At 54.2% G+C, this 27842-nt stretch overlaps 1 protein-coding gene across 5 annotated transcripts; it reads left to right on the top strand.

Moving 5' to 3' along the window:
* Positions 1-314: 314 nt before the first annotated feature.
* Positions 315-27479, top strand: Tspoap1 (TSPO associated protein 1). 5 transcript variants are annotated; one of them, XM_057773811.1, is made up of 32 exons: positions 315-1513; positions 2308-2415; positions 2652-2780; positions 3298-3477; positions 4023-4208; positions 5450-5527; positions 5617-5700; positions 5910-5999; positions 6158-6280; positions 6511-6615; positions 8567-8617; positions 8927-8947; positions 9608-9806; positions 10494-10666; positions 11827-11942; positions 12226-12335; positions 16405-17235; positions 17394-17545; positions 17856-18221; positions 18306-18545; positions 18978-19160; positions 19654-20472; positions 21067-21166; positions 21265-21416; positions 22049-22217; positions 22717-22788; positions 23098-23181; positions 23350-23453; positions 23541-23612; positions 23823-23927; positions 24569-24630; positions 26311-27479. In XM_057773811.1, exons 1-31 carry the CDS (start codon positions 1190-1192, stop codon positions 24596-24598), a joined length of 5556 nt encoding a protein of 1851 aa, XP_057629794.1. In that variant the 5' UTR covers positions 315-1189; the 3' UTR covers positions 24599-24630; positions 26311-27479. The 5 variants fall into 5 exon arrangements, with proteins under 5 accessions (XP_057629794.1, XP_057629795.1, XP_057629796.1 ...); XM_057773812.1 differs by having other exon boundaries at positions 23152-23181; XM_057773813.1 differs by lacking the exons at positions 2308-2415; positions 2652-2780; positions 3298-3477; positions 4023-4208.
* The last annotated feature ends 363 nt before the right edge of the window (positions 27480-27842 follow it).

Raw genomic sequence — 27842 nt, forward strand, 5'->3', positions numbered from 1 at the left:
CAGTCTTGCCTGACAGGCGAGGACTGCCCCCACTCCTTTTACTCTGCACCCTGGAAGATAAGGGGTGTGGAATCAAGGGGATGAGGCCACATGGGTGTGTGTGTGGGGGTCTAAGCTGCCATCCAGCAAGGAACCTGCTCTTCCCCCTCTGTCCCGACCCTGCCAGCCTGCCAGCCGGTCCAACCCACCAGTCCAGCGCCATCTCCATGGAAACCAGCAGCTGACTTCCTATTGGTGGGCAGGAGGGGAGGAGGAGGGGGAAGGGAGGGTTGATGATTCTCCCCTGCTCCCCCCACCCCATTCTGAGGCTCAGCCCTCCTTCGTGCCCACCATCTCATTTGGGGAGCTCTGGGACTGTGAGGGACTCCTGCAGTCCCTCGTGCTGAGACTAGCTGGGGCAGAGACTATGAGGCAAGCCGCTCATCGACCCAGGCCTCCTTAGGACCGCCCAGCCACCCAGCAAGCAAGTGATCAGCCGCAGCGGAGAGAAAAACTGGAGATAAAGGACCACAGTGGATCACTGGGCATCACCCCCCAGCAACTCCTGAGGACCCCATCCAGGCTGAGGGGTTATGATGGATGGCCAGACTCGCAGACACTGACAGACAGACACCACTACAGATACACAGGGCTTGACAACACTGGCACACTGAGATAGGACCGGCGACAGCATCGTATACCGCCACAGCCCTGCAACACAGACAGCCCCCACCCCACGCAGGAACAACTGGTAACTCTGAAATAGGCACAGACAGTGACACATAGCACCACCCTCCTCAGCACACACAAGTCGGGGTACCCATCCTCCAAACACATATAAGACATCACTGACCTGCAGGGACAGACCTGGATACACACATACACATACCTTCAGCTAGGTTCTGCTGCTGGTGGCCTCTGCACCGCCCCCCCCCCCCAGGGGACACCCTTGCTTCTCCTCATACTCTCTCACCCACAGAACCATGAGCAAACATACCTGACATACCCCCAGCTCCAGCCCGGCAACCCTGATACCTTCTGAAGCCTCCTTCGTGTGTGGGAAGAGCTCAGCCAACCTCTCTCTGATGGAGCCTTGGTGAAGCCAGATGCTTACAGGGAGAAGGGTCTAGCCTGGCATGACCCTTATCAGCCTCCCTACTTGGCTGGGTGATGTCCCCAGGTCCAGGTTCTGGGGTCCCTTGCGGAAACCATGGAGCAACTGACAACCCTTCCACAGCTTGGAGACCTTGGAGCCATGGAGCCGTGGACACTGTCTGCCTGGCAGTGCTGGACTCAGGGCCAGGGGTGCGAACCTGGAGATGCAACTGCAAGCATTGCTGGTACGACAGTGCTGCAGGTTAGCGGACTGAGGTCTGAAGAGAATTCTGAGCCTGAGGGAGCCCATATCCCTGGGCCTATTGGGAATACTGACCCTGAAGGAACAGAGACTGGGCTGCCCAAGCCAGGACAGCAAACAGAGAGCCCTGGGTACAGTGACCCCGGGCTAGAGGATGAGGAGGCACAGGCTTACAAGGTAAGGGAAGCTGAGGAGGGCTGCAAGATTGGCCAGCCATAGCCTGTAGCCCCACAGCCCACATTTCTTATCCGGGCCTGCCTCTGTCTGTGAATCTGTCTGTGTGATTATCTGTCCTCCCTGCATTGGATGGGAATCTCAGTGACTTTATTCTGTCTCTCTGGACCTGCCCCTCAGTGTGTGTGCATGTCTCTCTGACTGTTAGGTCTCCTCCTCCATGAACCCGGCTGTTTGGGGGGATCTTGGGTATGTTGGGGTTATGGAGGTGGGCTCAGTGCTGGGCCGAGCCAAGTGACTCTGTTAGGTCTCCTCCTCCATGAACCCGGCTGTTTTGGGGGGAGTCTTGGGTATGTTGGGGTGTGGAGGTGGGCTCAGTGCTGGGCTGAGCCAAGGAACACGATGATGTGGGTGGGTGTGAGTGATTTACTGAAGGATGGAGGAAGCAGGACTTTAGGGGAGGGCAGGGGAGACTCCCCGGACCCAAGGTGTCTAGAGGGATGGGGAAGGGGTTTGATCTGGCATTACCTGGGAGGATTTGGGCAGAATGGCAAGGATAGAGGAACAGCAAGAAAATGCATCTAGAATGGTGTATGGTGGCGTGGAACTGCCACTGAAGGCATGGAGGACTGGGCACCCCTTTTTTTAGGTCCTGGGAGTACCCCTCTCTAAAGGCCTGGGGCAGAAGAGAGAGCTTTCTTAGCTTCTCGGACTGTATAGGGAGATATTTCATATGGAGAACCCTGGCTAGCCTGAGTAGATTTCTGAGGCACTGTACTGGTCCTTCCCCATGCCAGGCCAAGCTGAACGTGGGCTTCGGGGTCAGGTCCAATCTGGAGCTGCTGAGGGCCCTAGGCGAGCTGCAGCAGCGCTGTACCATCCTCAAGGAGGAAAATCAGATGCTGGTGAGACCTGGAGAGTGGGGTCCCCCTCATCAGCACCCTGATCACCCCATAAACATCTCTTCAAGGAGGGAGGCACCCAAGGGTGACATCACGTACCCCACACCCCTAAGACCCTTGCATAGCACCGTCAAGGATCTCACTGGGTGACTAGGCTCTAGCCTAGGGCCTGGGAAGTAGAAATGGGTCTGTGGGGTGCTCCCTACACAGTCCAATTCTGGCTGACCCCCCCCTGTCAGAGAAAAAGCAGCTTCCCAGAGACGGAGGAGAAGGTACGGAGGCTAAAGCGGAAGAACGCAGAGCTGGCGGTCATTGCCAAGCGCCTGGAGGAGAGGGCCCAGAAGCTCCAGGAAACGAACATGAGGGTGGTGAGGACAGACTGCTGGGTGGAGGCTTGGGTGACTTGGGAAGAGAACCAAGGCTAGGTCACAGGGAGTGGGCTTGGGTGTCATAGACTTACTGCCTCGGAAAGCAGGAGTCCAGGGTAAGAAGGGCAAATGCTGGCCCGGAGGTGGCTGGAGGTGGCTGGAGCTATCAGGGGCAAAGGGGCGGATGGGAGAGCCTCCTTAGCACTCAGGGAGCACAATTCTGGATTAACACGTGCTGGAGCTGTTTCCAGCCTCCTGCTGAGCTCATCTGGGGTGTGGAGCGGGAGTGGGGGCAGGGAGAAGTCCCATCATAGTGGCAGCCCTGAATTAGTAGTGTCCTTTGAGACTAAACTAACACTTTCCATCCTGCTTTGGGGGACTGTCAGGTTGAGGTTCATTGAGGAAGCAGTTCCTCTGAGGCCCCAGACTGGGTTTCATCCTAATTCTTCCTCTGGGAGATAAGGAGTGGGAGGTGTGTCCCCAGCCCTCAGATGCTCACGGCCTTTCCTCCGGTTAGGTGAGTGCCCCTGTGCCCCGACCTGGATCCAGTTTGGAGTTGTGTCGTAAGGCCCTAGCCCGCCAGCGAGCCCGGGACCTCAGTGAGACAGCCAGTGCACTACTGGCCAAGGACAAACAGATTGCAGCCTTGCAGCGGGAGTGCAGGGAGCTGCAAGCCAGACTCACTCTGGTGGGCAAGGTGCGAAGGGGGCCTGGGCGTCTCTTCCTGCTGGATCCTACACAAGGATGTCTGCTTAAAGTGTGGGATGTGGACCAGATGTTAATGAGATGCAAATGAAACGGAGAGGTGGTGGCTGCTGGGGAGTAGGTTCCCCTGGCAACGGCCCAGGTGGGAGAGGGGAGAAGGCGACTGAACCGAAGGGGGTAGAGCCGTTGAGTCCCAGACCTGGACATTTTTTGTGTTCCAAGCTTGAAGCTGTGTGCCGGTGGATCTGACTGTAGGAATCCACACATAGTTCACACTTGTATGAAGGAGTGTTCACACAGGCATTTAGCACAGCTCAGGCACACTGCGAGCGCCCAGTGAACGAGTTGCTGTGAATGTCTGCCCACGAGCCAGGGGCATGTGGCTCCATACTCATGCTTATACGACCAACCATATATGCATGGGAAGATGGGCACTTTCCCGCGCAGCCGAACCTATCCGGTACGGTGGAGAGCTGGAGATGATCAGGGGCCAGGCAGGGGTTGGAAATGACTCGGCTCCTGGTCGCCCCACCCCAGGAAGGTCCCCAGTGGCTGCATGTGAGGGACTTCGACCGATTGCTGCGCGAGTCCCAGCGGGAGGTGCTGCGTCTGCAGAGGCAGATCGCCCTGCGCAACCAGCGGGAGCCGCTTCGGCCAGCCAGGCCCCAGGGTCCCACTGCCCTCTCCAGAGTAGGGGCACCGGCCCCCGGGGCCCCGGGAGAGGTGAGCGCCTGCGCGAGGGCAGGTGTGTGAGTGTGCTCAGATGCGGGGTCGGGGCAATCCGGGGATCTCCCCCTGCAGGAGGCTCAGAGGGGGACCCCCGTGGTGACATGCACGCTCTCCTAGGGTCTAAGGAGCCTTCCCGACAAGGGAGCGGGGGACTTGTCCAAGACTCCCGCGCTCGTACCTGCGCCGCGCCCTACCCCTGGGGGTTTCGGGGTTCCTCCCTCCGCAGGCCTGCGCCCCACGGGGCCAGCCTGGCCGCCCCTGCCGTTTCGCTAGTGGTACGTCCCGGCCGCAAATCCCTGGTTGCCCTGGCAGCCGCCCGGGGCCCAACCCGCGCCGCCTCCTCCCGCAGCTGTGGTAGAGCGGGGACGCCCCCTTCAGAGTCCGCCCGGGGCCCAGGCCTGGCCGGGGTTACCCTGGGGGGCGGTGCATACGACTCAGTTCCAGGTATGGGCGACCTTCATTGAGCATGGGCTAAGGCAGCTTCTGTCTAGAGGGCCTGAACCACCCCCCCACCCCCCCACCCCAATCTCGGGGCCTGGCTCCTATCCATCATTCTAGGTGGGCAGCATTTAGATTGGCCTCCTGGGAAGAAGCCTGAGAGGCAGGAGGGATCTGATAGTATCTGATAGTGACATAACCTCGCGGGATGGGGATGCAGGAAGGGGTGGTGGTGCTGGCTCAAACTCTGCCCCTCAGTCTGACTGATCCATGGAGGAAGATGTAGTCAAGCCCTGGCCTCCAAAGTTTGCAGGAATAAATGGGAAGCTGATGGGGATGGGAATAGGGGGGCGGGGGAGGGGGAGAGCTGGCTAGGTTTACTCTACTCTAGGCCAAGCACAGAAAGGATGATCCAGAACCCTAGCTCTAGGAATACCACATATATCTCTGGGGATCCAAGCAGACTCCTGATTCTCTGCTAGTCGCTGAAGGACGCCTAGGACAGTTATTGAGTGCAGAGCAGGGCAGCTGCTGGAAGCTAAAAACAGAAAGCGCTGGCCTGGATAAAGGACCCATCTCCCAGGGCACACGTGGGTCCTGGGATCTCAAAGCACTATGGCTCACAGATACAAAGGTGGAACCTTTATCCCTCCGTGTCAGCTGGAGATCTTGGGAGGGGTGGGCAGGGAACACCCCTCACCCACTGGCACAGATGTCATTGCTGACCTGGTCATGAGGACAGGCCTCTCAGGGGCCCCGTTCTCTGGTACCATCTCCCTGCCCCTGGGGATTTGCAGGCCATACTCCAGGAAGATGTGGACAGCCCACAGGTGGTCCTAGGGGAACCAGAGAAGCAGCAAAGGGTGCGGCAGCTGGTAAGTCCCAGGCTGAGGGATGGAGGCAGCCGACTATGGGCACTTCTACCTTTCCCCATATGAGAAGCCCTCGGTTCTGACCCCTGTAGGAGTCTGAGCTCTGCAAGAAGCGAAAGAAATGCGAGAGCCTGGAGCAGGAAGCCCGGAAAAAGCAGAGGCGATGTGAGGAACTGGTAAGCTCTCACTGCCGCCCAGGAACCAGCTCCCTTCTTTTTCCCAGGCCAATCTCCAGGAGAAGCAGTTTCCTCTTGCTTTTAAACGTCCCTTTCCTTGGGGTTTCCATGGGAGGCCTTGTCTGGGAGGGCATGGTCCTTCATGTCAGTGAGCCAGAAAAGTGAACTCTGGCCCCTTCCTCAGAGCCTGTCTGACCTCACTCCCACAGGAACTACAACTGAGAGCAGCCCAGAATGAGAATGCTCGCCTGGTGGAAGAGAACTCTCGGCTCAGTGGGAGAGCCACAGAGAAGGAGCAGGTTCAGTTTCTGCCTTGTCCCTGGAGAAAGTTGGGCCCCCAGTGAGGCCTAAAGGCCTCCTCTTGGGGTGTAGTCTGAAGGGAACTGTCCCCCTTTGGCAAGTAGCAGCTGGGCCAAAGCTCACATGTGCACCTCCCTGTCAATGCCCCCCTCTCTAGGTGGAGTGGGAGAATGCGGAGTTGAAGGGACAGCTCCTGGGAGTGAAGCAGGAGCGGGACTCAGCCGTTCGCAAAAGCCAGGGCCTGCAGAGCAAGCTGGAGAGCCTGGAGCAGGTGCTGAAGGTGAGAGGCTCCCTCAGGCGCTGTGATGAGACAGTGGGGGGTGGGGTGGGGATGGGGTGCGGTGGGACAAGTCGAGGATCAGGGAGTCCTGGTGCTGCCAGCCCTTTGTCGTTTCCAGTCTCGGTCTTCTTTTTCCCTGAAGCGGGTGGTAGTCGAGGTCCCCCGGTCTTAGGTCTTCCGTGACATGGTGGAGTGGGACGCTCTGGTCTTGACCCAGTCTTGTGTTTCAGCACATGCGGGAGGTGGCCCAGCGGCGGCAACAGCTGGAGGTGGAACATGAGCAGGCTCGGCTCAGCCTGCAGGAGAAGCAGGAGGAGGTCCGGAGGCTGCAGCAGGTGGGAGCAGGGACAAGGGAAGGGTGATGTGGGGCCGCTGGACCTCAGCTTTGCCACTCTCTCATCCAACCGTTAAGCAGGAAGAGACAGCAAGGAACAAAATAGGGGTTCCTGACCAGTCAAGTGACTGACCGGAAGATTCTGAATTTGAGGCTGTTGTGGGTGATGTGGTGTGACCCTGCTTTAGATAATAAAAGGTAGAAAAATAAGATTGATTCTATGAGGAGAGTGACATGATAGAACTCATAATTTCGCAAGGTCAGGCCGGTGGGATGGGTCCTGGGAGTGGCATCCAGCGGGTGATCAGATGTCAGGGCCGTGGCATTAGTCTAGGAGGGTGCGATAATTGTGGAGGTAATCAAGCCAGCGGATTGGAAACACAGTTTGGGGGGTAAAACTGCAAGACCCCTTCCGTGTCACTTCTTCTCTGTCTGAAGCCTGGAGAGAATGGACTTTTCATCCCATCCCTGGTCCCAGCATGAGGAGGAGGAAGGCAGACGAGGCTATTCTGTTGCTGTTAGGGGAGGAAAGAGTTCATTGCAGTTTACACTTCCAGGTTATAGTCCACCATCGAGGGGAGCCCAGGCAGGAAGCGAAGCAGAAGCTATGCATGGGGCGTGTTCACTGGCTCTCTCTCTCTGGCTTCCTCAATGTCTTATGCTCAACTAGCTTCCTCTCTCTCTCTCTCTCTCTCTCTCTCTCTCTCTCTCTCTCTCTCTCTCTCTCTATGGTCTTACTATATTACCCTGGCTGGCCCAGACTGCTCTGTGTAAATCAGGATAGCTTCAGATTTACAAAGATCCTCCTGATACTGTCTCTAGATGCTGGGATTAAAGGTGTGCACCACCACACCTGTCCCTCAGCTAGTTTGCTTATACAGCCCAGGGTCACCTGCCTAGGGATGGCGTTGCCCACAACAGGCTAGGCCCTCCTACATCAATTAACAATTAAGACATGTCCCACGGGCGTGCCCACATCCCCATCTGATAAGGCAATCCTTCAGTTGAGAGTCCCTCTTTCCAGGTGACTCTGGGTTGTGTCAAGTTGACAGAAACTACCCAGGACAGAGCAACAACTCTGGGAGACAGGGCACTTTGAGTTTCAAGTTCTGTTTTTTTGGCAAGTTTGAGGGGAATGATAAAGCATTCAAATGGACACATCCCAGACGACTGGGCATGAGCCTGGAGCTATGAAGTGGCTGACCCTGGAAGTATTTGGGGCCATCAATGTTCAGGAGCCTGAAGAAAAGCCTGTGTCCAGGGATGTTGGAGGAGGGCCTGCTTGTTGGTTCCCAGACACCCGGCTAGCTTAGACCCAAAATAATCATACAGAAACTATATTAATTAAATCACTGCTTGGCCCATTAGCTCTAATTTCTTATTGGCTAACTCTTACATGTTAATTTAACCCATCTCCATTAATCTGTGTATTATGTCTGACTCTGGCCACAGCTCCATGGTGTCTCTCTGACTCCACTTCCCTTCTCCCAGCATTCAGCCTAGCTTTCCCTGCCTACCTAAGTTCTGCCTTGCTATAGGTCCAAAGCAGTTTCTTTATTCATTAATGGTAATCACAGCACACAGAGAGGACTCCCACATCACAGGGACATCTTGACTTTCTAAGGACAGAAGACAGGGGACAGAGAAAAGGCTCAGAAAGAGCCACAGTAGGTAGGAGAGGAGCCATCCACCAGAAGGGTGGATGTCCCAGGAGAGAAACCACACCTGGCTCCACCTCTGGTGCTGCCCTCCTTCCTGTTTAAGGCATCGCTCAGGGGGTCTGCCGGAAACCCTTTGGCCTCTGGCTCCCCAGACCCTTTCTCGTTTCCTCCCTGCGTTGACCCCCTTTCCTCCAGCCCCTCCTCCTTTTCCTCCCCCACACATCTTTATTCTTCACCCTGGGTCTGTTGTGCAGCCCTCCCTCCCAGCATTTTGCTTCTCCCTGTTTGTAGGCACAGGCAGAAGCCAAGCGGGAACATGAAGGAGCTGTGCAGTTGCTGGAGGTAGGGGCCTTGGAGCATACAGGAGCGGGAGAGAGCGGAAGGAGGGGCCTTAAGCAAGGCCGGGTGGAATCCCCTTATTGTTGGCCTATTTCTTAGACTGGGGTGCCCAGGGCCAGAGCTCCTGAGTCTGGTGGCAGTAGTCCCTGATCGCCACCCATCTCAGAGAAATGTTCTTTCTATGCTTTCTTTGACTCAGTGCACCGACAGGGTCATACCCATCCGTCATAGGTCCTCTTGTCCTTCCTCCCCCGGGTTATGGATGTAGAGACCTAAATGTTCTAACCTCCCTATGTCTTCCTTCCCCACCAGTCTACGCTGGATTCCATGCAGGTACAGTGTACTTCCACCTTCCACCTCCTGGGTGTCCCCTCTCCGGCCCCCCATATTTCTTCCCTCAGGGACCAACTCTGGTATACCACAGAGGGGCCATCCCTGATGGCAGACCTGAGACTCCACAGATATCCAGAGAGCTTACAGGACACATGGGCTGTCCCCTCGTCCTAAACCTGTGACTGCGCTTGGCAGACACAGGGCCCTCCCTCCTGTTGTCTTAGACCATGAGGATGTTCGTCACCCATTGGCTCACCTTCCTTATGACGTTGTCAGTGGGAGAGCCCTTGGTCTAGAAACTTGTCTGGTAATTGAGAAATCGTGAGAACTGGCTCATTCTATCCAAAGACAGCCTCGTTTCCCATGGAACCTTTCGCCCACCTCTCTGAGGGCAGGGCCACGGCCTATGGGAGAATAACTAGCAGCAAAGCTAGCTAAGGAGACTCCTGAGTTGTTGATGGTGGGCCAAGGAAATCCCTTTGGCCTATAAAGTATTCTGAGCGACACTGGCCTGGGTCTGGGGTTGGTGCCCTAGGTTGGTACTCAGGCTGGGAGGGGGACACATACGTGTAAATTAAAGTCTGACGTGGATCTGTGTGGAGCTGGCTGGTTCTCTACAGTTCTGCTAGGCCTGGTAAACTACAATGGGTCTTGTTTCAGGCCCGGGTTCGAGAGCTTGAGGGGCAGTGTCGCAGCCAAACTGAGCGCTTCAGCCTTCTGGCACAGGAGCTCCAGGCCTTCCGTCTGCACCCAGGCCCCTTGGATCTGCTTACTTCTGCCCTGGGCTGTAGTGGGGACCATCCACCACCCCACTGCTGCTGCTCTACCCCTCAGCCCTGCCAGGGGTCCGGCCCCAAAGGTAAGGTGTATGCTAATGACATTGGTCTGGGGCTTTTGTATAGTGCAAGGAGTTCAAGATTAGAGGTTAGCCGGGCGGTGGTGGTGCACGCCTTTAATCCCAGCACTCGGGAGGCAGAGGCAGGTGGATCTCTGTGAGTTTGAGGCCAGCCTGGTCTACAAAGGGAGTTCCAGGACAGGCTCCAAAGCTACAGAGAAACCCTGTCTCGAAAAAAACCAAAAAAAAAAAAAAAAAAAAACTAGAGGCTAGCCAGACATCTGACGTCACACAGCAAGTTAAAGACATACCTCCTTAAAGTCAAGAGCTCAGGCAGCTGTTCTCCCTCTAACTGGGAGTCGGGCCCTCACTGTCGGTATCAGGGACTTAGGAAGAGTCGAGAATTAAAAATCAGTCAGATCTGGAGGGTCTAGCTCTATCCTCTTACCAGCCAGCTGGAGTCAGCATGCTGCTTAACCTCTTTAAATAGTAGTTTCCGAAGCCACGAGGCAGGAAGAACTCAATGCATTTCATTAAACGCCCCGAGGATTCTGATAGATCTGAATCACAGCGAGTTTCTCCCCAAACATTTCCCTTATGGCTAGGAAATCTGGGTATAAAGGTCACACGCCCATAGCCGAGAAGCTCCACCTCTCTCCCCCAGTCCCTCCTTAGACCACAGATCCCAAACCCTTGGCATCTTCTCTTTAGACCTTGACCTCCCGCCGGGCTCCCCAGGACGCTGTACCCCCAAATCTTCTGAGCCTGCTCTTGCTACCCTTGCTGGGGTCCCTCGAAGGACGGCTAAGAAGGTGGAGTCTCTTTCCAGCTCTTCCCGCTCAGAGTCCATCCACAACAGCCCCAAGTCGTGTCCCACACCAGAGGTTAGTGTTGGGCCAGGGACTTTGGGCTTAGGGAAGGGGCGGAAGACTGGTGGCTACCGATCCCAAGCTGGGACATAGAAGGCCTGTGGGTTCCTCTTGTGGGCAGGAACTCAGGCGTTGCCTGCTCTCCAGGGCCTGCCTACCAGCCGCACCTCTCTGGGGTCCAGGGAGGCCCTAGAGTCTTGAGCTGGATGAGGAGACAGTTTGGCGCCTGATCCACGTAATGAGTCTGTCCGTAAGCGCAACCGCAGTGGAAGCAGTGGCTTGTGGGAGAAAGAGCACAGGCTCCTGGGTTCAGATTCCAGCCTTATCTTAGGAAAGGCACTCTCTGGGGTCGGGGTGGGGGAAGTCTCCAGGCTTGGTTCCCATATCTGTATGCTGGGGTTAGCAACCTTATAAGATTCTTGTGAGGTTACGTCTCAGCCAGGGGCACCCAGGAGATGCCCAACCTGTGGCAGCTGTAGTCATTACTAACTTCACCCACAGACAGCTCTTCTGATCACACCTGGTCTCTCTTTCCACCTATCAACCGCCCAAGTGGAGGTGGGAGGTCAGGAGCAAGGCTACTCTCACCAGGCTTTCAGAAAGTGGTACAACCCAGCCCTGGGCCTCTGCTGCCCCCTGGTGAGATAGACTGATGGTGCTAGTTTTGGGCTAGCCTCAGCCGACCTGAAGTTAAGTTCCAGTGGGCCTGAAGCAGGAGATACAGTCACAGGGCTAGAACCGGGGTGAGGGTGAGGGTGGGGGTAGGGTGTGTGTGTGTGTGTGTAGGGTGTTTCCAGGTCCTCTTCCTTCTTGTTTCCAGCTCTTTACAGTTAAGATGCTTCTCTGAGTTTCTACCATACGAAGCCAAACTATCACTGATTCCTGCTCCCCCTCTGGCCTGGCCACCAGTCGGGTTGGGGGATATTGTTTTAGTTCCTGGGCTGGAGCCAACATTTAGGAAAGGGTCCACGTTGTCCTCACACCCCCAGACTAGGACAGCTGTGTGCGTCACAGACCTTCTGTCTAAAGTCTGCTTAGAAAATGCCAGGCCTTGTTGTCACTGGCCTTGCCAGTGTGTGTTTCCTGTTCCCTTCTCAAGGCCACTCTACCTGCAGTGTCTTTGGGCCTTGGACCGTAGACTCTGGAGAGGGACCAACTCTTTCTTCTTGCCCCAGGTGGACACAGCCAGCGAGGTGGAGGAGTTGGAGGTAGACAGTGTCTCCCTGCTGCCAGCAGCTTCGGAGGGCAACTCGGGAGGAGCCAGGATCCAGGTCTTTCTAGCACGCTATAGGTGGGTCCCTCTTGCTCAGTCTGCCACCCTCAGCGTTGGGATGCACAGGGGACAGGTGTGGGCAAAGATGGATAGCCCTGGACATAGCGGAGGGTGGTACAGGGGTCCTGGCTGAACACTGTGCTTATGGCACAATTGAGCCAAAGTGAATACCGTGCATGCCCTACTTGGCTACAGTAGTAACCGCGTCTCCAGAAAAGTTTGATGTGTGACCGTGGAAAGCTGAGTATGGAGGCAAGATGTCAGCCAACGTGTCGTTCCTCCTCTGCTGTTCTCCCAACAGCTACAACCCCCTTGAGGGTCCCAATGAGAATCCAGAGGCTGAGCTTCCCCTCACAGCTGGCGAGTATATCTACATCTATGGCGGCATGGATGAGGATGGTTTCTTTGAAGGTAGGACAGTAGTAGGGGTTACCCTGTCCAGTCTCCTGCCTTCACTGTTCCTGGAGACTTCTGTCCTTCTAGTCCTATTCCTCAGCATACTCCGTCCCCCCCAGCTTTTTTGGGACAGCCAACAGGGGAAGAGAAAGTGACTGGTCTGGAGAAGGCCAGGGTCTAACAAGTCCACATGTTAGAAAGAGTGTCACAGGATGTCACAGGTTACTTTGACTAGATTAATTTTTGTGCTAATAGAGAATGACACCATTTAACACTAGTGATAATTGCAGTTTGGCATCTGTCTGCAATGGGTCAGATAGGAGGAGGAGGAGGAAGAGGAGGGGTTCATGTTCTGATCCCACACAATCCAAGCAGGTGGTAGGTAGGTACTAGGACCAGGGCGGGACTGAGCTTCAAGAAGGTTGTCTAGGTCCTGAAGAGAGCGACAGGGCTCAGCATGCAGCAGGCAGATGTGTCACTGACACTAGGCCAGCTGGTAGAACCTGCAGAAGGAGTAAGTGGTTGCAGGAGCCTCCTGCAGAGTGCTCCTGGCAGGTGCTCTGAGCCGCATCCTTCGACAGAGGGGAGGTGTCCTGGAGAATGTGTGTGGCAAAGACCACAGCTGTGTATAGAAGTTTAGGAAATGGGCCAGATCTAAGTGAACACCAAGAGCTTCAGAGCCTGCCTAGCTCGTTTCCTGGGGCCCCATGAGCAACTTTTGGGATTCCAAACAGCTAAACTCCCCTTAAGGGTAGATGCTAAAGGGCTTCCAGCAGAATTGGCTTCCAGGAGAATTGTACTTAATTTGTGTCTTCATTTGTTGATTTGACACAGGGTCACAGGGTCTTACTAGGGTTTCCAGACTGACCTTGAACTTGTTTTTTTGTTTGTTTGTTTGTTTTTTTGTTTTGTTTTGCTTTGTTTTTTGGTTGTTTGGTTTGGTTTTTTGAGACAGGGTTTCTCTGTGTAACAGTCCTGTTACACAGCTAGGAACTAGCTATGGTAGACCCCTACTGGCCTCGAACTCACAGAGATCTGCCCGCCTCTGCCTCCCGAGTGCTAAGCTTAAAGATGTGTGCCACCACTGCCCAACTTTGAACTTTGAACTTGGTTTGTGTCAAGGCTGGCCTTGAACTCTTAATCCTCCTGACTCAGCCTCCTAAGTAGTTGAGATTTCAGGCCTGTGCTACCAGACCTGGCTATCATGTGTTTTTATGAGAACAAATGCTAGAAATTATATATCTGTCTCTAGAGATATAATTATTGATTGTGAGTCACCATGTGGGTGTTGGGAACCAAACCTGGGTCCTTTGTGAGAGAAGCCTGCAGAATGTAGCAGTGCTCTAACCGCTGAGCCATCATCTGTCTAAGACCACACTATCAAGTTTTTTTTTTAAAAGGGGATAGCAAAAGCACAAACAAATCTTATACCTTAGTTTACTAGACTTTAAATTACATAGTCTCCAGGAGGTTGAAATAGGGTGTTTATTTTGAGACAGAGGCTCCTATGTAGCCCAGGCTAGCCTAGAGTTCACTATGTGGACTAGGCTGGCCTCCGACTCACTTTTTGTGGCCACATCACTCCAATCTCTGCACCTACGGTCACGTTGCCTCCTCATCTTTGTCACGCCTGTGTTATCTTTTATAAGGATATCTGCCATCAGACTAGGGCCCACCCAGATAATCTCTACTCAAGATATTTACTTAGTTAGATCTACACAGGAACGTTTTCCAGTTTAGGTAATGTTCTCAGGTTCCAGGGATTGGGGAACATGGCCCTATTTGGTAGACCATCATTCAACCTACTATTGTCCTTATGGTATTATTCAACTTATTGGGAATCCCTGCTGTTTCTTCAAGTTATTTTTCTCCTAATGTGAGCAGAAAAGGGAAGGGGGAGGGCATAAAGTACTGCTGGGGCATCCCCTGGCACCCCAAAGACCCACGGCCACCCACGGTCTGCTCCCCAAGAGATGCTTCTCCCTCGTATGCCATGTGTGTACCCACTTGCTTGGCCCTCCAAGTCTTCTTCTTTCATGAGGTGGTTTCCCCCTTCTTTTGTGGCTATCTACTTTTTGATAAAGAGAAGTTGGAGATCTCCATAACCCCTACTCCTCAGGCCTGTGTCAAATTTATTATGGTTGAACATCTTCCCTCCTCCCTCCTTCCTTCCGATACGGGATCTCCTATAGCCCGAGCTGCCCTCCAATTCATTCCGTAGCTCAGGGCCACCTTGGGCACCTGATCCTCTTACCTCCACTTCTCATATGCTGTATTGCAGATGTATAGCCAGATATTAACATATGTGTGTTGATTTATTCTTTGACAGTTTCATGCTTGTATACAATACATTTTGGGCATACTCTTTCCTCCCTCTATGCCCACCAATCCCCCTTCCTTCTACCAAGTCTCCATCTCTCTTTCATCTCTTTTGCTTTTCACTTTGTGACCCACTTTGTTAAAGAGAGCCAGTCGTGTGAGCATAGGTATAGAGCTACCCACCAGTGTATGAGCGACTCACCAGTGGCTACATCACTGGAGTTAGGGGCTTTCTATTCTCCAGCATCCATTCACTCTGCTGGGTGGGGTGGGGTTCTATGATCTGAGAAATTTCATATTTATTTGTGTGTGTGTGTGTGTGCGCGCGCGTGTGCTTCGTGTGTGCCTGCAGAGGCCAGAAGATGACATCAGAGTCTCTGAAGCTGACATGGGTTCTAGGAACTGAACTTGAGTTCTCTGCATGAACAAGAAAGTGCTCTTAACTGATGAGCCACCCTCATTCTTGAGATAGAGTCTCACTATGTAATCCAGGCTAGCCCCAACTTCCCATCTTCCTGCCTCTGACCTGCTGAGAGTTGGTATTATAGGCATATACCACCAGTCCCAGATTTTTAATATGGAAGTTTCTAGATATGTAGATGACATCGAGAGGTGGTAGGGTTGTGGCTCGTTTGGTAGAGTACTGCCTACCAAGGGCAAAGTCCTGGGTTCAATCCCCAACACTGTGTGAAACCATGGGCGGTTCACATTTGTTAGCCTAGTATTTGTGAGGTGGGTCAGAAGGTCAAGGTCATCCTGGGTTACACTGTGAGTTCAAGGTCAACCTGGGCAACAGGAAACCACGATAGAGCAAAGCAAAACAGAACACCCAAGGCCGGTGTGATGAATGTCCACATGCCTAGAATCCGCCTAGATTTTACAATTGTCTGCACCTTGATATGTTTGCTTGATCCATAGGTAAATGAAAAAAAAAGTACTTAAAAATGGACTATGGACATCATGACATTTCTCCTAGAAGTTCTTCAGTCCATTGCTTTAGAATGTGGGTGTTCTCGTAGGTCATTGGGGCACTAGCCTCACCTGGGATCTGGTTAGAAAGAATGAAACTCATTATATCCAGACTGGACTTATGAAGAGTCTGTATAAAAAAAAAAGCTGTGGGTGAGTCATATGCACATTAAGATTTAAGAGGCACTGTCCTGTATGACAAAAAAAAAAAACCCACAAAAAGGGGGCTGGAGAGGGCTGGAGAGATGGCTCAGAGGTTAAGAGCATTGCCTGCTCTTCCAAAGGTCCTGAGTTCAATTCCCAGCAACCACATGGTGGCTCACAATCATCTGTAATGAGGTCTGGTGCCCTCTTCTGGCATGCAGGCATACACACAGACAGAATATTGTATACATAATAAATAAATATTTAAAAAAAGGGGGGGGGGGCTGGAGAGATGGCTCAGCGGTTAAGAGCACTGCCTGCTCTTCCAGAGGTCCTGAGTTCAATTCCCAGCAACCACATGGTGGCTCACAACCATCTGTAAAGAGGTCTGGTGCCCTCTTCTGGCCTGCAGGCATACACACAGAGAGAATATTATATACATAATAAATAAATAAATATTAAAAAAAAAACCCACAAAAGCAGATAGTAGTTCTCTAATTAAAACCTAGACTGCCCTGGGTCTAAAATCACCACCAGGTAAAGGTTGACAGGTACTTGGGAAGCAGCCGTTGAGAAAATGTGTTACCGGATCAGCTTTTCTTTGCTTCTTTGTCTTCCCTTCCCCTGCCTTTTCCTGCCTTCCCTCTGCCAGGGGAGCTCATGGATGGCCGAAGGGGCCTGGTCCCCTCCAATTTTGTAGAGCGTGTGTCTGATGACGACCTCCTGACCTCTCTCCCTCGGGAGCTGGCTGATATGTCGCACAGCTCGGGCCCTGAACTCAGTTTCCTGAGTGGAGGTGGGGGTGGCTGCAGTAGTGGGGGCCAGAGCAGCGGGGGACATAGCCAGCCCAGACCAGAGGAGGAGGCTGCAGGAGATGAGCTCAGTCTGAGCCCCCCACCAGAGGGACTGGGCGAGCCCCTGGCTGTGCCTTACCCCCGCCATCTCGTGCTCCTCAAGCAGTTAGCCCACAGTGTGGTGCTGGCCTGGGAGTTGCCTCCTGAGAGAATAGATCTACTTGGCTTCAATGTCTTTGTCAACGGGGAACTTCGTCAGGCCTTGGGTCCCGGGGTGCCCCCCAAGGCTGTGCTTGAAAATATGGACCTGCGAACTGGGCCCCACCATGTGTCTGTCCAGGCCCTAACCAGCAGGGGCAACTCAGATCCTCTGCGCTGTTGCCTGGCTGTGGGTGCCGGGGCTGGGGTGGTACCCAGTCAGCTACGGGTCCATCGGCTGACAGCTACGTCTGCTGAGATCACCTGGGTACCGGGGAACAGCAACTTGGCCCATGCCATCTACCTCAATGGAGAAGAGTGTACACCTGCTCGCCCCAGTACCTACTGGGCAACCTTTTGTCACCTGCGGCCTGGCACGCTCTATCAAGCCCGAGTAGAGGCTCAGGTCCTATCTCAGGGGCCTTGGGAACCAGGCTGGGAGAGACCGGAGCAGCGAGCTGCCACTTTGCAGTTCACCACACTTCCAGCAGGTATGTAGGTGTGGACAATGGTGTCCCCCACACCCAGGAGAGCCAGGCCTGAGTGCTCATGGCAGGGGAGACTGTTTGTTTGCATTCTTAGGGATGTGGCTACCATCTCGGTCAGGGAGAATCCTACATTGATTTTTCTTGTGCCCCACATCTCCCAGGTCTACCTGATGCCCCGTTGGATGTGCAGGTTGAACCAGGGCCCTCTCCTGGAATCTTGATGATCAGCTGGCTCCCTGTCACCATTGATGCTGCTGGTACCTCCAATGGTGTCCGGGTCACAGGCTACACCATATATGCTGATGGGCAGAAGGTAAAGCTTGGGGGTTCCAGCTACCTAAAGCCACGCGGCAGCATGTGGGTCCTTCCAGAGGCCTGTCTTCCTGGCCTGGCAGAGATGTTCAGCCCCTGGCCTTTGGGCACTGTGTAGTAAAGTGATTGAGACCTTGGGTCTTGGCGGCCTGTGGAGGATAGAATTGCATCTACTCTAAAAGCATGTGATCAGTAGAACTAAGAAGAGGGCTTGGGCAAAGCTGCAAAGATGCCAGCAGCCGGCCATCCTGACCTCCCGCTTGGCTCTCTTAGCCCTTCTTCCCTGGTTTCTTTCTTCCCTGTTCCTGTAGATTATGGAGGTGGCTTCCCCCACAGCAGGCAGTGTGCTGGTGGAGGTGTCCCAGCTGCAGCTGCTGCAGGCCTGCCATGAGGTGACTGTGCGCACTATGTCACCCCATGGCGAGTCCACAGACTCCATCCCAGCCCCTGTTGCCCCAGCCTTGGCTCCTGCCTGCCAGCCAGCCAGGATGTCCTGCCTCTCACCACGACCAAGCCCAGAGGCCAGAACAGCCCTTGCTTCAGCCTCCCCAGGGCTTGGGGATTCCAGCTTTCCCCTCCGGCATCCTGCCCCTCATGGAACTCAAGATTCCCCTGCAAGCCTTCCCATGGAGACGTCCAAAGGATCCCAGGAGGAACCTGCAGTCTCTTGCGGTCAGGTACTTTATCTGTTTGGTGGAAGGCAGGCGTAAGCTGAAGGAAGGGTTGGAATTTGAGCTTATTCTCAATGTCATCCATCCCAGGAAGAGTCTGGGGCAACTGTGCCGGGCACCTCAGAGGAGAAGAGGGCTATCGAGTCAACCCTGGGCCAGGAAGGCCCTGGCCCTGTGGCTCCCTCCCTGGCTAAGCAGCAAGTAGAGTGGACTTCAGGAGAGACTGGTCCCACGCCTTGCTCCACCCAAGGAGAGCCGACCCAGAAGGCACCGAGTACTGAGGCCTGCCATGGAGGAGATCTGGGCTCGGGGCTGAAACACAGAACTGAGGTAGGGGTGGGAGACACGCTGTGTAGAATCAAGATGTCTCTCTACACTTGGTCAGCCCCCTCTCCTTGTTTCTGCTCTGGTCTGGTTCCAACACCTTTGCATTGTGTGTCTGCTTCTCTGTCACATTTTTTTCCTGTCACCCATTTGACTCTCTCCCTCACCTTTCACCGCTACCATTGTGCTTTCTGGCCATGGCTTTCTCCTCCTCTGTGAAGGGATCTTTTCTGATTCCGGTTGCGGCTGACCCTGCTTAGAGCTCTTTTTGCTTTTCTGTCTTACCTCTCCTATTTTAATTTGACATGCAGACAGGGCTCAATCAGCAGCCCGGCCTGGCCTGAACTCACTTTGTGGCTTAGGCAGGCCATCACTGTCCTCCCTTACCCTCCAGAGTATTGTGATTCCAGCCAAAAGTACCTGTCTTGTCTTTGCTAGAAAGAAGATACGTCAGAGCTTGGAGTTCGCATGGTGAATTCCCTTGTAGATCACGGCCGCAACTCAGACTTATCGGACATCCAGGAGGAAGAGGAGGAAGAAGAGGAACAGGAACTGAGTTCCAGGCCTTGTTCCCCCCAGAAGCAGGTTGCTGGCAACAGCATCAGGGAGAATGGAGCCAAGGTAACGGGGTGGGGAGGAGCTGGTGGGCCCAAGACCTGAGGCTCCAAAGGCCTCTACTGTCACGGCAGCTGCTCCAGCAAGTCTACGTGTGTGGCCTGGGTCCTGTCCTAAGGAGCGGATGTGAAGAAGCTCAGAGCTTTGGCCCTTCTGGGCAGAGGTGGTGGGGCAGTCTCCCAGACGTAGCACCCTAGTCCTGGGAAGCCTTCTCAGAGCCTTGTGCTAGGAGGCTCAGGAAAGGGGGTGGAGAATTCTCTCTGTCCCGGCTTGCTCCATGCTCCTGCCCGACAGGGACCGATGTCATCCTCAGTTCAGCCCGGACATGCGCATGACTTTGGTCCAGCCACTGTCCCTCTCATTCTTTCCTCTTGGCAGGAAGCTGAGGGAGGCGGGCTGGGTGTGTGACCCCAATCCCATGTCCTCATTTGAGGACAAAGGCCCCGGACCTCTTATTTTCCTCGTGGACTTCTTGCTGCTCTCTTCTCCCCACTCCCAGCCCCAGCCCGACCCCCTTTGTGAGACTGACAGCGACGAGGAGATCTTGGAGCAGATCTTGGAGCTGCCCCTCCAGCAGCTCCGCCGCAAGAAGCTGTTCAGCATCCCTGAGGAGGAAGAAGAAGAGGAGGAGGAGGAAGGGCAGGAGAAGCCAGACCCTAGCCAGCCTGAACTTGCATTGCTAGGGCTGGACTGTGACAGCAGTCAGCCCCAGGGGCCTGGCCTGTGTCCCTTGTCTTCTGAGCCCTCTGGGGCCAGGGAGTACCTGGAGGATATGCTGGGAGTAGCTGGTGGAAACAGCCGGAGGAGAGGAGGTGGCTCCCCTGAGAAGCCCCCAAACCGCAAGCGACCTCAGGATCCCCGAGAACATTGCAGCCGACTTCTTGGCAATGGCGGGCCCCAGACCACTGCACGGCCAGGGCCGCCACGGGAGAGGGGCAGCCTCCCTGTGATTGAGGGCATCAGGGTTGGACAGGAGGCTGGTGGGAGAGGGCGGCCGGGTCTATCCCGGAGGCGTCCCCGTGGCCCTGCTCCAGAATCCAGCTTGGTCAGCTGCCTCTCTCCAAAGTGTTTGGAGATCAGCATTGAGTATGATTCTGAGGATGAGCAGGAGGCGGGCAGCGGGGGTATCAGCATCACCAGCTCCTGCTACCCCACAGATGGGGAGCCCTGGGGCACAGCAGCCATAGGAAGGTCAAGGGGACCTCTGAAGGTCAATTCAGGGTCCAACCCCTACGTGCGCCTCCCAGCCTGGGAGAAAGGGGAACCAGAGCGGAGAGGCCGCTGTGCGACCGGCAGAACCAAGGAGCCACCCTCCCGGGTCTGTGCCCATTCCCCGCTTTGGGCGGCCCCCTCTGCCTGCTGCTGCTTGGTGGCTCTGCTTGCTGCCCACCAAACACTCCCATTCCACGCTGCCACCTCCATCAGCAGAGGTGGGGCCAGGCCTCTGGGCTCCCTCACCTTTCTCCCCCCCCCCCACCTACATTCCACTGCTTTCTGCTTCTGCTGAACGGAACTGGGATGCACACTATTCTGTTACTATTGGCCGCCATGCCACCTTGGGCAGGGTGGCCCTGTCCTCTGAGTAGCTAGTTATATCTTCAGGACACTTGACTGTGATGCCATATCCAGAGTCACCAGCCCCGATGCTGATGGGAGACTGTCCTCTCACACTCTCCTTGGCCACCTCAGGCCCCCTCTACTGCACTCATCTATTGGGGACCCGGGGCCTCCCGCCTGCCCTCCCACTGTGGGGATGTCTGGTGTCAGCGAGGCCGGCCTGGGTCCCTGGACGGGAATGCTGTGCTCCCGTTCTGCTGTGTTGCTTACGCTGATGCCGGGGCCAGAGCCGGGGGTCATGGGCCAGCACCCGGATGGTGTGTCACTTCTGCCATCTGTTGCCCTGTCTTTGCAGGCAACAGAAACTGGGGAGTCCAGAGGGCAAGACAACTCTGGGCGGAGAGGACCCCAGAGGAGAGGAGCCCGGGTGCCTAGGCCTGGAACCACTGAGTTGGGTGAGTATCTAATAGTGGCTGGGCCAGATTCAGGGGGGGATCTCCCCACTTTTGGGTGGAGCTCACTGAGTCCTTGCTCTGTCCCCAACTCTCCACAGCACCTCCAAGGAGCCCTCCAGAAGCACCAGCTCATCAGAACTTACCTGTGAGGGTCTTTGTGGCTCTATTTGACTATGACCCTGTTTCAATGTCACCCAACCCTGACGCTGGAGAAGAGGAACTACCCTTCAGGGAGGGCCAGATCCTCAAGGTGACCAACTCACCCTCTGGGCCCAGAGCTCCAGTCTCTCTAGCCAGCATCTCGTCTTCTCCTAACTCCTCTTATGTTGAGCTGGGGGAGGGTCAGAGAACATAGCTTCCAGAGCTGGATGGTGGGATTTGGACCCTGCCTCTTCCACTCCTTCCCGTGTAGCTCTGAGTAGTTTGTAGAACCTTCCCGGGCCTCGGTGTCCTCTCTTGTAGAATGGGTATGGTCCTTGTCACCTCACTGAGTTGCTTATAGAGTGACTGACTCAAGGCACACACTTCTTCCTGCCATACGGTCAGCACTGTAGCAATATTAACTACTTGTTAATATTACACTTTTATTATTCCTCCGAGTATTGATGGGAAGCTTTTGCTGTCCTCTGGGGCTGAGAGATGCAGTCTGGGGTGCTTTGAAGGAAAGACCGTATAGACAGCAGATTGGGGTGGCAGGGGTAGAGAAGAGACGGTTTCCTCAAATTCTTCTTAGTTCTGAATTTTTCCTGTTTCTGCTCTCCTCTGCCCCCAGTCTTCAAAAGAGAGAATTCTGCAGTTCCTAGTGGGGTGCTACCAGGACCCAGGGCTAGGGTGCAAGGAGTGGGCAGAACTGGTATTGAGACCAGCGGCCTTTGCTTCCAGGTGTTTGGAGACAAAGACTCGGATGGTTTCTACCGGGGTGAAAGTGGGGGCCGCACAGGTTACATCCCCTGCAACATGGTGGCTGAGGTGGCTGTGGACAGTTTAGCAGGGAGACAGCAGCTGCTCCAGCGGGGTTTCTTGCCCCCAGATGTTCTCCCTGAGGGCTCGGGTATGATCTGCTGCTGTTTTTCACCCATCACCATTCTCCCTTGGTTTTAATCCAGTCCCATCCTAAGGGGTTCCTGTGTCGGGGGTAGCCCAAGGTGCCTCGTTTGTCCTGAGTTGGGTAGAGACACTCAAGCCTGGCATGCCTGCCCCTGCCCCTCCACCTTTCAACAGCTGGCCCGTTGAAGAGGCCGCACAGATGTAGCTTAGGTCCTGAGGGTCAGTTTGGCTCTCGTTGCAAATATGAGGTGCAGGCCCTTAAATGAGCTCACTATGAAATGCCAACAAATTAAAATAAAAAGGAAGAAACAAGTTCAGAAACCTCAGAGGCCAGGGGCATGGCTTAGAGCACTTGCCTAGGTTGCAAGGTTCTGTATTTGGTTCCCAGCCCTACAAAAGAAAACAACAAAGACACAGGAACCTTGGGAAAAGCCTCTAGACTGGTTTATTCCCCAACTCTTGCCTCAGTTTCTCTCTTAGATCTATCTGTCTTCCTCAATCAGGGAATGGTCCCTCTATATACTCCTCAACCCATATGACTGGGCCTCCCCCGAAGCCTCGCCGGTCTAAGAAAGGTAAGAACCCAACATCCTGTGGTACCTGTGACCACTTGTGTGGCTTGGTGATGGGGTGGCAGTATGTGACTCTCTGAAGAGAGGCCTGTAGGATTTTGAGCAGATAAAGGGATTATAGCAGGACTCCGTCCCTCCCCCCAACATCTGCTGCTTCTAGTGGGGTCTTTGTTCTGTCTGTTGCTTACTGGCTCTGGGTCTCAGTTTAGTACTGAACCAAAGGTCTGTGCTGATATTCTTTCTGAGTATCTCTCCTCCTGTGCCCTTCGTGGGAGGGTGAGCATCCTGTCTGTCCCCCCCCCCCCACCCCAGCCTGGAACAAAGAGGGAAAGGCAGGCAGGACTCAGAGACACATTCTCTCCACAGTGGAGCTGGAAGGTCTCCAGCCGTGTCCAGGTGAGGAGTCATTTCTTGGCAAGGGTGTCTGGGGAGAGAGATGGGATGGGGAGACCCCACTTATCGGGAGCAGCGACACTTGGGTGGTGGGGCTGGTGGCCACAGGGCTTCAGTGTGGAGGACAGTATAGGGAGGGGTTCAGATGCAACTTCTTCCCCCTCTCTGCAGGTCCTCCTAAGCTGGTCCATTCTGCTGTCCTGAAAACCTCGCGACCTATGGTGGCTGCATTCGACTACAACCCCAAGGAGAACTCCCCCAACACGGATGTGGAGGTGACGGCCGTCATACGATGCCCGGTGATGGGGAATGGGTGGCAAGTCCTTCCCAGGTCTGACATCTGTTTCTTGATCTTTCCACAGGCAGAGCTGCCCTTCAGGGCTGGAGATGTCATTACTGTGTTTGGGAATATGGATGATGATGGCTTCTACTATGTAAGACCCTTGCTAGGGAAGGAAGGTGCATTATACTCCAGTTCACCAGCTGGGTGGGCATAAGAGCAAGAGGGCCTGGCAGAGGGCTGGAGGAATGAACTGGGCTGCTTGTGGTGATGCTGGCCTCAGGCTGTTCCCTGGGGTCTCAGGGTCAAGGGGACAGGGCTGGGGCCTTCTCCTAAATCTGTCTCATCAACCTCTCCTTCTCAGGGGGAACTGAATGGACAAAGGGGCCTGGTTCCATCTAACTTCCTAGAGGGCCCCAGGCCTGAGGCAGGTGGCCTGGAGTCTGGGACATCCCAAGCTGAGAGTCAGGTCAGTGAGGAGCTGTGCTACCAACTCAGCATTTCATCTCTGTCCTGCTGGGGTTCTGGATTCTACGGCGGAAGATTCTCAGAGGCTGAGACCATGATACAGAGAGCACTGCAGGTGCCTTAGAAGAGTAGGGGAGCACTGTGTGTGCCCCAGCAGAGTAGGGTTCTACTAGCTCCCCCCTTACCTAGTATCTGCCCCTGTCTACACATCAGTGATGGCAGAGACCCTGATTCCCAGGCCATCTGACCTAACTAATGATGCCCAGGGGCCAACGCTAGTGAGGAGCCCCACGACAAAGGACCCCTGCCACTAGCCAATCATTAGGGTGCTCCCACCCTACTAGGTCCTCCTGCCTCCAAGGTGCCCTTTGAAACCAGTTGACCTGCAAGGCCTCTTAACATGCCTCTGGGGTCTCTTAACATGCCTCTCCTTGGGATGGGTGGGATACATTTAAGTATCCATATTCAGAGAGCAGGAAGGGCACCAAGAGACCAGGCTCCAACGAGGAACCCCATACAGTAGCCTCAAAGGCAAAGGCTGTGTCAAGCAGGAGTCAGCAGGTACCTGGGCCACTTGGTGACTGGCGGAGAGCATGCAGGTCTGTTGGTAACCCATCTCCTCTCTTTGTTCCCTGTTCTCAGAGAACGAGGAGGAGAAGAGTCCAGTGCTAGATGGAGATAGATATTTGTAGAGAGAGCGACATGTAAGTGGGGACTGTCTCACGTGTCTCATGTCACCACCATCCCCCACCTTACTGTAATTAGACGTTGTCTCAAATGGAGTTGACCTGGCTTTTCTACTTCCTTCAAGGAATGGGGGAGGGAGATCTTGCCATGAACCAGATGTGGGATGTTCTCCGCTCTCCCTGCCTTGCCTTTACCCTGTGCAGTGTCATCTTAGGATATGACATTGTACCTTAGCTGACTCCTCATATTCTGTAGCATGCAACTTTTAGAACATGATGTGACATTCATGTTATGACTCAGTGGTATTATGATACTACATGACTGTGGTATTATAATATTGCGATTATTGTGGGTGACAGGAAGTGACACAGTAATGTCACCAGTAATAATAGTCTTCTCACTCTGGTCCTCTCTGATTCGACCCATTAGATATCAGACATATGCTTTTATCCCTGTTGCTTAAGTTTCTCTGCTTGGAGGATAAAAGGGATAGCTTGAATAGTTAAAAATCTATAGACATCCTCAAGCTATTCTTTGGGGCTCAGTGAATCCCTCCTTTTGTTTCCCCAGCCACCTTTTCCTCCTGGGAAAGGCGTGGACTTCCCAGGAGCCATGGGCCTTGGCTGTAAATGTTTTGACTTCTACGCCTGGGCAAAGAGAGACTCAGTTTGTGTGTCCTTCGTTTCCTTTGCCACCTCACTCAGGGCCACAGTGGTGGCAGCAGCGATAGGTTTGCTTGTGCACCCAGGCCCTCGCTTCTGGTCTGGGTACTGTTCTTGGTTTTGGCTAGGAGCTTGCCAGACTCCTGGGAGTAGCGGGGGCTGGAGGGAGAGAAGACAGGAAATACAGTTTGGGTAAGAGTTAACAAGGCTGTGCCCAGCCAGTTCCAGGTGAGGTTCAGTTGGGAGTAGCTTCCTGGTGATTTCCCTGTTTGCCAGAGTCTCTGCCCTTAGGTCACCAAAGAGCTCTGCCTGGTGGGCTTGAGACAGGGGGAGCACTCAGATTTGTGAAGGGAGCAGGGAGGACCGCTGATAAGAAGGTGCTCAGGGAGGGACTGCCTGAGAGCCCCCTCAGGGGCCATTCAGGGTATAGTCTCAATTGCCCCATGAAGTGGGCCATTGGTCTCTGAAGACCTCTGGGGCATAGTGTCCACTACCTTGATTGAGGTGTTCCTTTTCTTGTCTTTGAAGTGCTTCAGGTGCCACCTGAAGTGTCTCTGTCCTTGCTCTTCCTTCCTGAGCAGAGAGATGATAAGTGGGAGACGGAGGTCAGCTTGGTACAGATAGTGAGGCCCCAGGAAAGGAAGGGGCACACCCAGGGGTCAGCAACAAAGCAGAGCTCAGACTTTGTCCCATGAGACTTCCTTCCTAAGCAGGGCTCATCATCATCTCCCTTCACCGCCATGCCGTGTGTGAGTGTGTGTGTGTGTGCGTGCACGTGTCTGTGTGTGTCTCTCTGTGTGTATATGTGTGTATCTGTGTGTGTACACATGTCTGTATGTGTCTCTGTGTATGTGTGTCTGTCTCTGTGTGCATGTACACATGTCTGTGTGTGTCTCTCTGTGTGTATATGTGTGTATCTCTGTGTGTGTGTTGTGTGTCTGGAACAGTGGCAAGGTCTGTGACGGAAGAATGAAGGAATAAAGGCATTGGTGGGCAGGAGCTGGCCCTGGCCTTACCCTCTTTCTTTCATTCCAGAACTCTGGAAGCACCATCCAAGAGTCGCCAGTGCCCCCTGGCTGGCACTATAGCCTCAGCTCTGGAAGTTCCTTCAGGAACAAACTAGGAGAGCCCCAGAGCATAGCCGAAAAGAAGCAGGGTCTCCTCTCCAAAGGAAAGGAATTCCTCAAAAAGCTGGGCTCCAGAAAAGAGTGACTGTCATCGGTCGGCAGGTGGAAGTGGCCCCTGGGAGCTCCAGATCGACTGGGTGCCTGGACAATGAAGCCCAACCAATCCAGAGCTCCTGTTCTCTGCGCAAACACTGACACTCAGAGGGATCCAGGGTACCTGGTGAGGGCGGGGCTCCATGCATCCTTAGTGCGGGGTCCTCTAGATGGACTGTGCCAGGCAGGAGGGAACTGAGACGCAGAGTAAGTAACTAAGCACCATCAGATCAGGGCTGGACCCACGCCTCTGGATTCCCAGTCTGCCCTCCTAACCTCTTCCTGGCTTTCTGTCAGGCTCCTCCGATCCTTTCTTGACCTTCCCTGCTTCCAGGGTAGCCCCTGGGTGGAGACACAGGCCACTCTAATAGTGGCTCTGGCTGACTCCTCTCTGTCTTCCCTCCCCTGTGGGAACATTTGCACTGGAGTGTCCCCTGGGACAGGGGCAGAGCCGTGTATATATGTACATATTCAGTGCCTCAGTCCAGCTCCTCCATCTGCTTCACCACACAGGTCAGGGGAGGAGAAAGGCCATGCCAAAGCGGGCCTGACCCCGCCCCATAGTGCTCCACCCCTCCCTGCCCAGGCCACCTGGCCTTGTGTCATCCCATCCCCGGAACCCAGGGGACCAGGGGGCAGAAAGCAGGAGCTGGGTTTGCCTTATTTTGCTCATTGGATTCAACTTCTCTTTTGCATCATTTTCTTCCAGTCCCTGTTGGGGTCCAGGGGCTGAGGGAAAGGACAGATTTATGCAGCTATTTTCATACATCCCTTGTTCAGAGAGGGTAGAGGTTTCTCCACCCCGCCTCTAACCATCCCATCTGTCACCCCTTGTCTGGGCGAGTCTCTTTGCATGTTTCCTTTGCTATGGTGGGAGATGTTTGACTGAACCCCCACCCCTACCCTGGTCTCCAGGGGTGTGGGATGGTGGGACATTTGTTTAAAATTACATTTTATTATAATAAAGTCTATTTTCACAAAATTGATGCTGGCCTCTGCCTGGGTAGAAGACTCTGTAAAGGGATGGGTCATGCTGATGGCTTTGGACTCATGACTCCAATACCCAGAAGCTTTCCTTGAAGGGTGGCTGAGGCAAAAACGTACCAAGCCACGTGGCTAACACAGACAAGAATAATGGGCTAATATAAGATGTAAGAAAGAGTTAATAAGAAGCCTGAGCTAATAGGCCAATCAGTTTATAATTAATGTAGACCTCTGTGTATTTCTTTGGGACTGAACAGCTACAGGACTGGGTGGGACTGAAACCTTGGTCAACAAATGGCACCAATGTGGACAGCTAAATCCACTTACAACATGAGAGAGCTTGAGAAGCTATTCTAGATGGAA

This window comes from Chionomys nivalis, chromosome 7 (genome assembly GCF_950005125.1).
Source record: "Chionomys nivalis chromosome 7, mChiNiv1.1, whole genome shotgun sequence".
NCBI classification, from domain to species: domain Eukaryota; kingdom Metazoa; phylum Chordata; class Mammalia; order Rodentia; family Cricetidae; genus Chionomys; species Chionomys nivalis.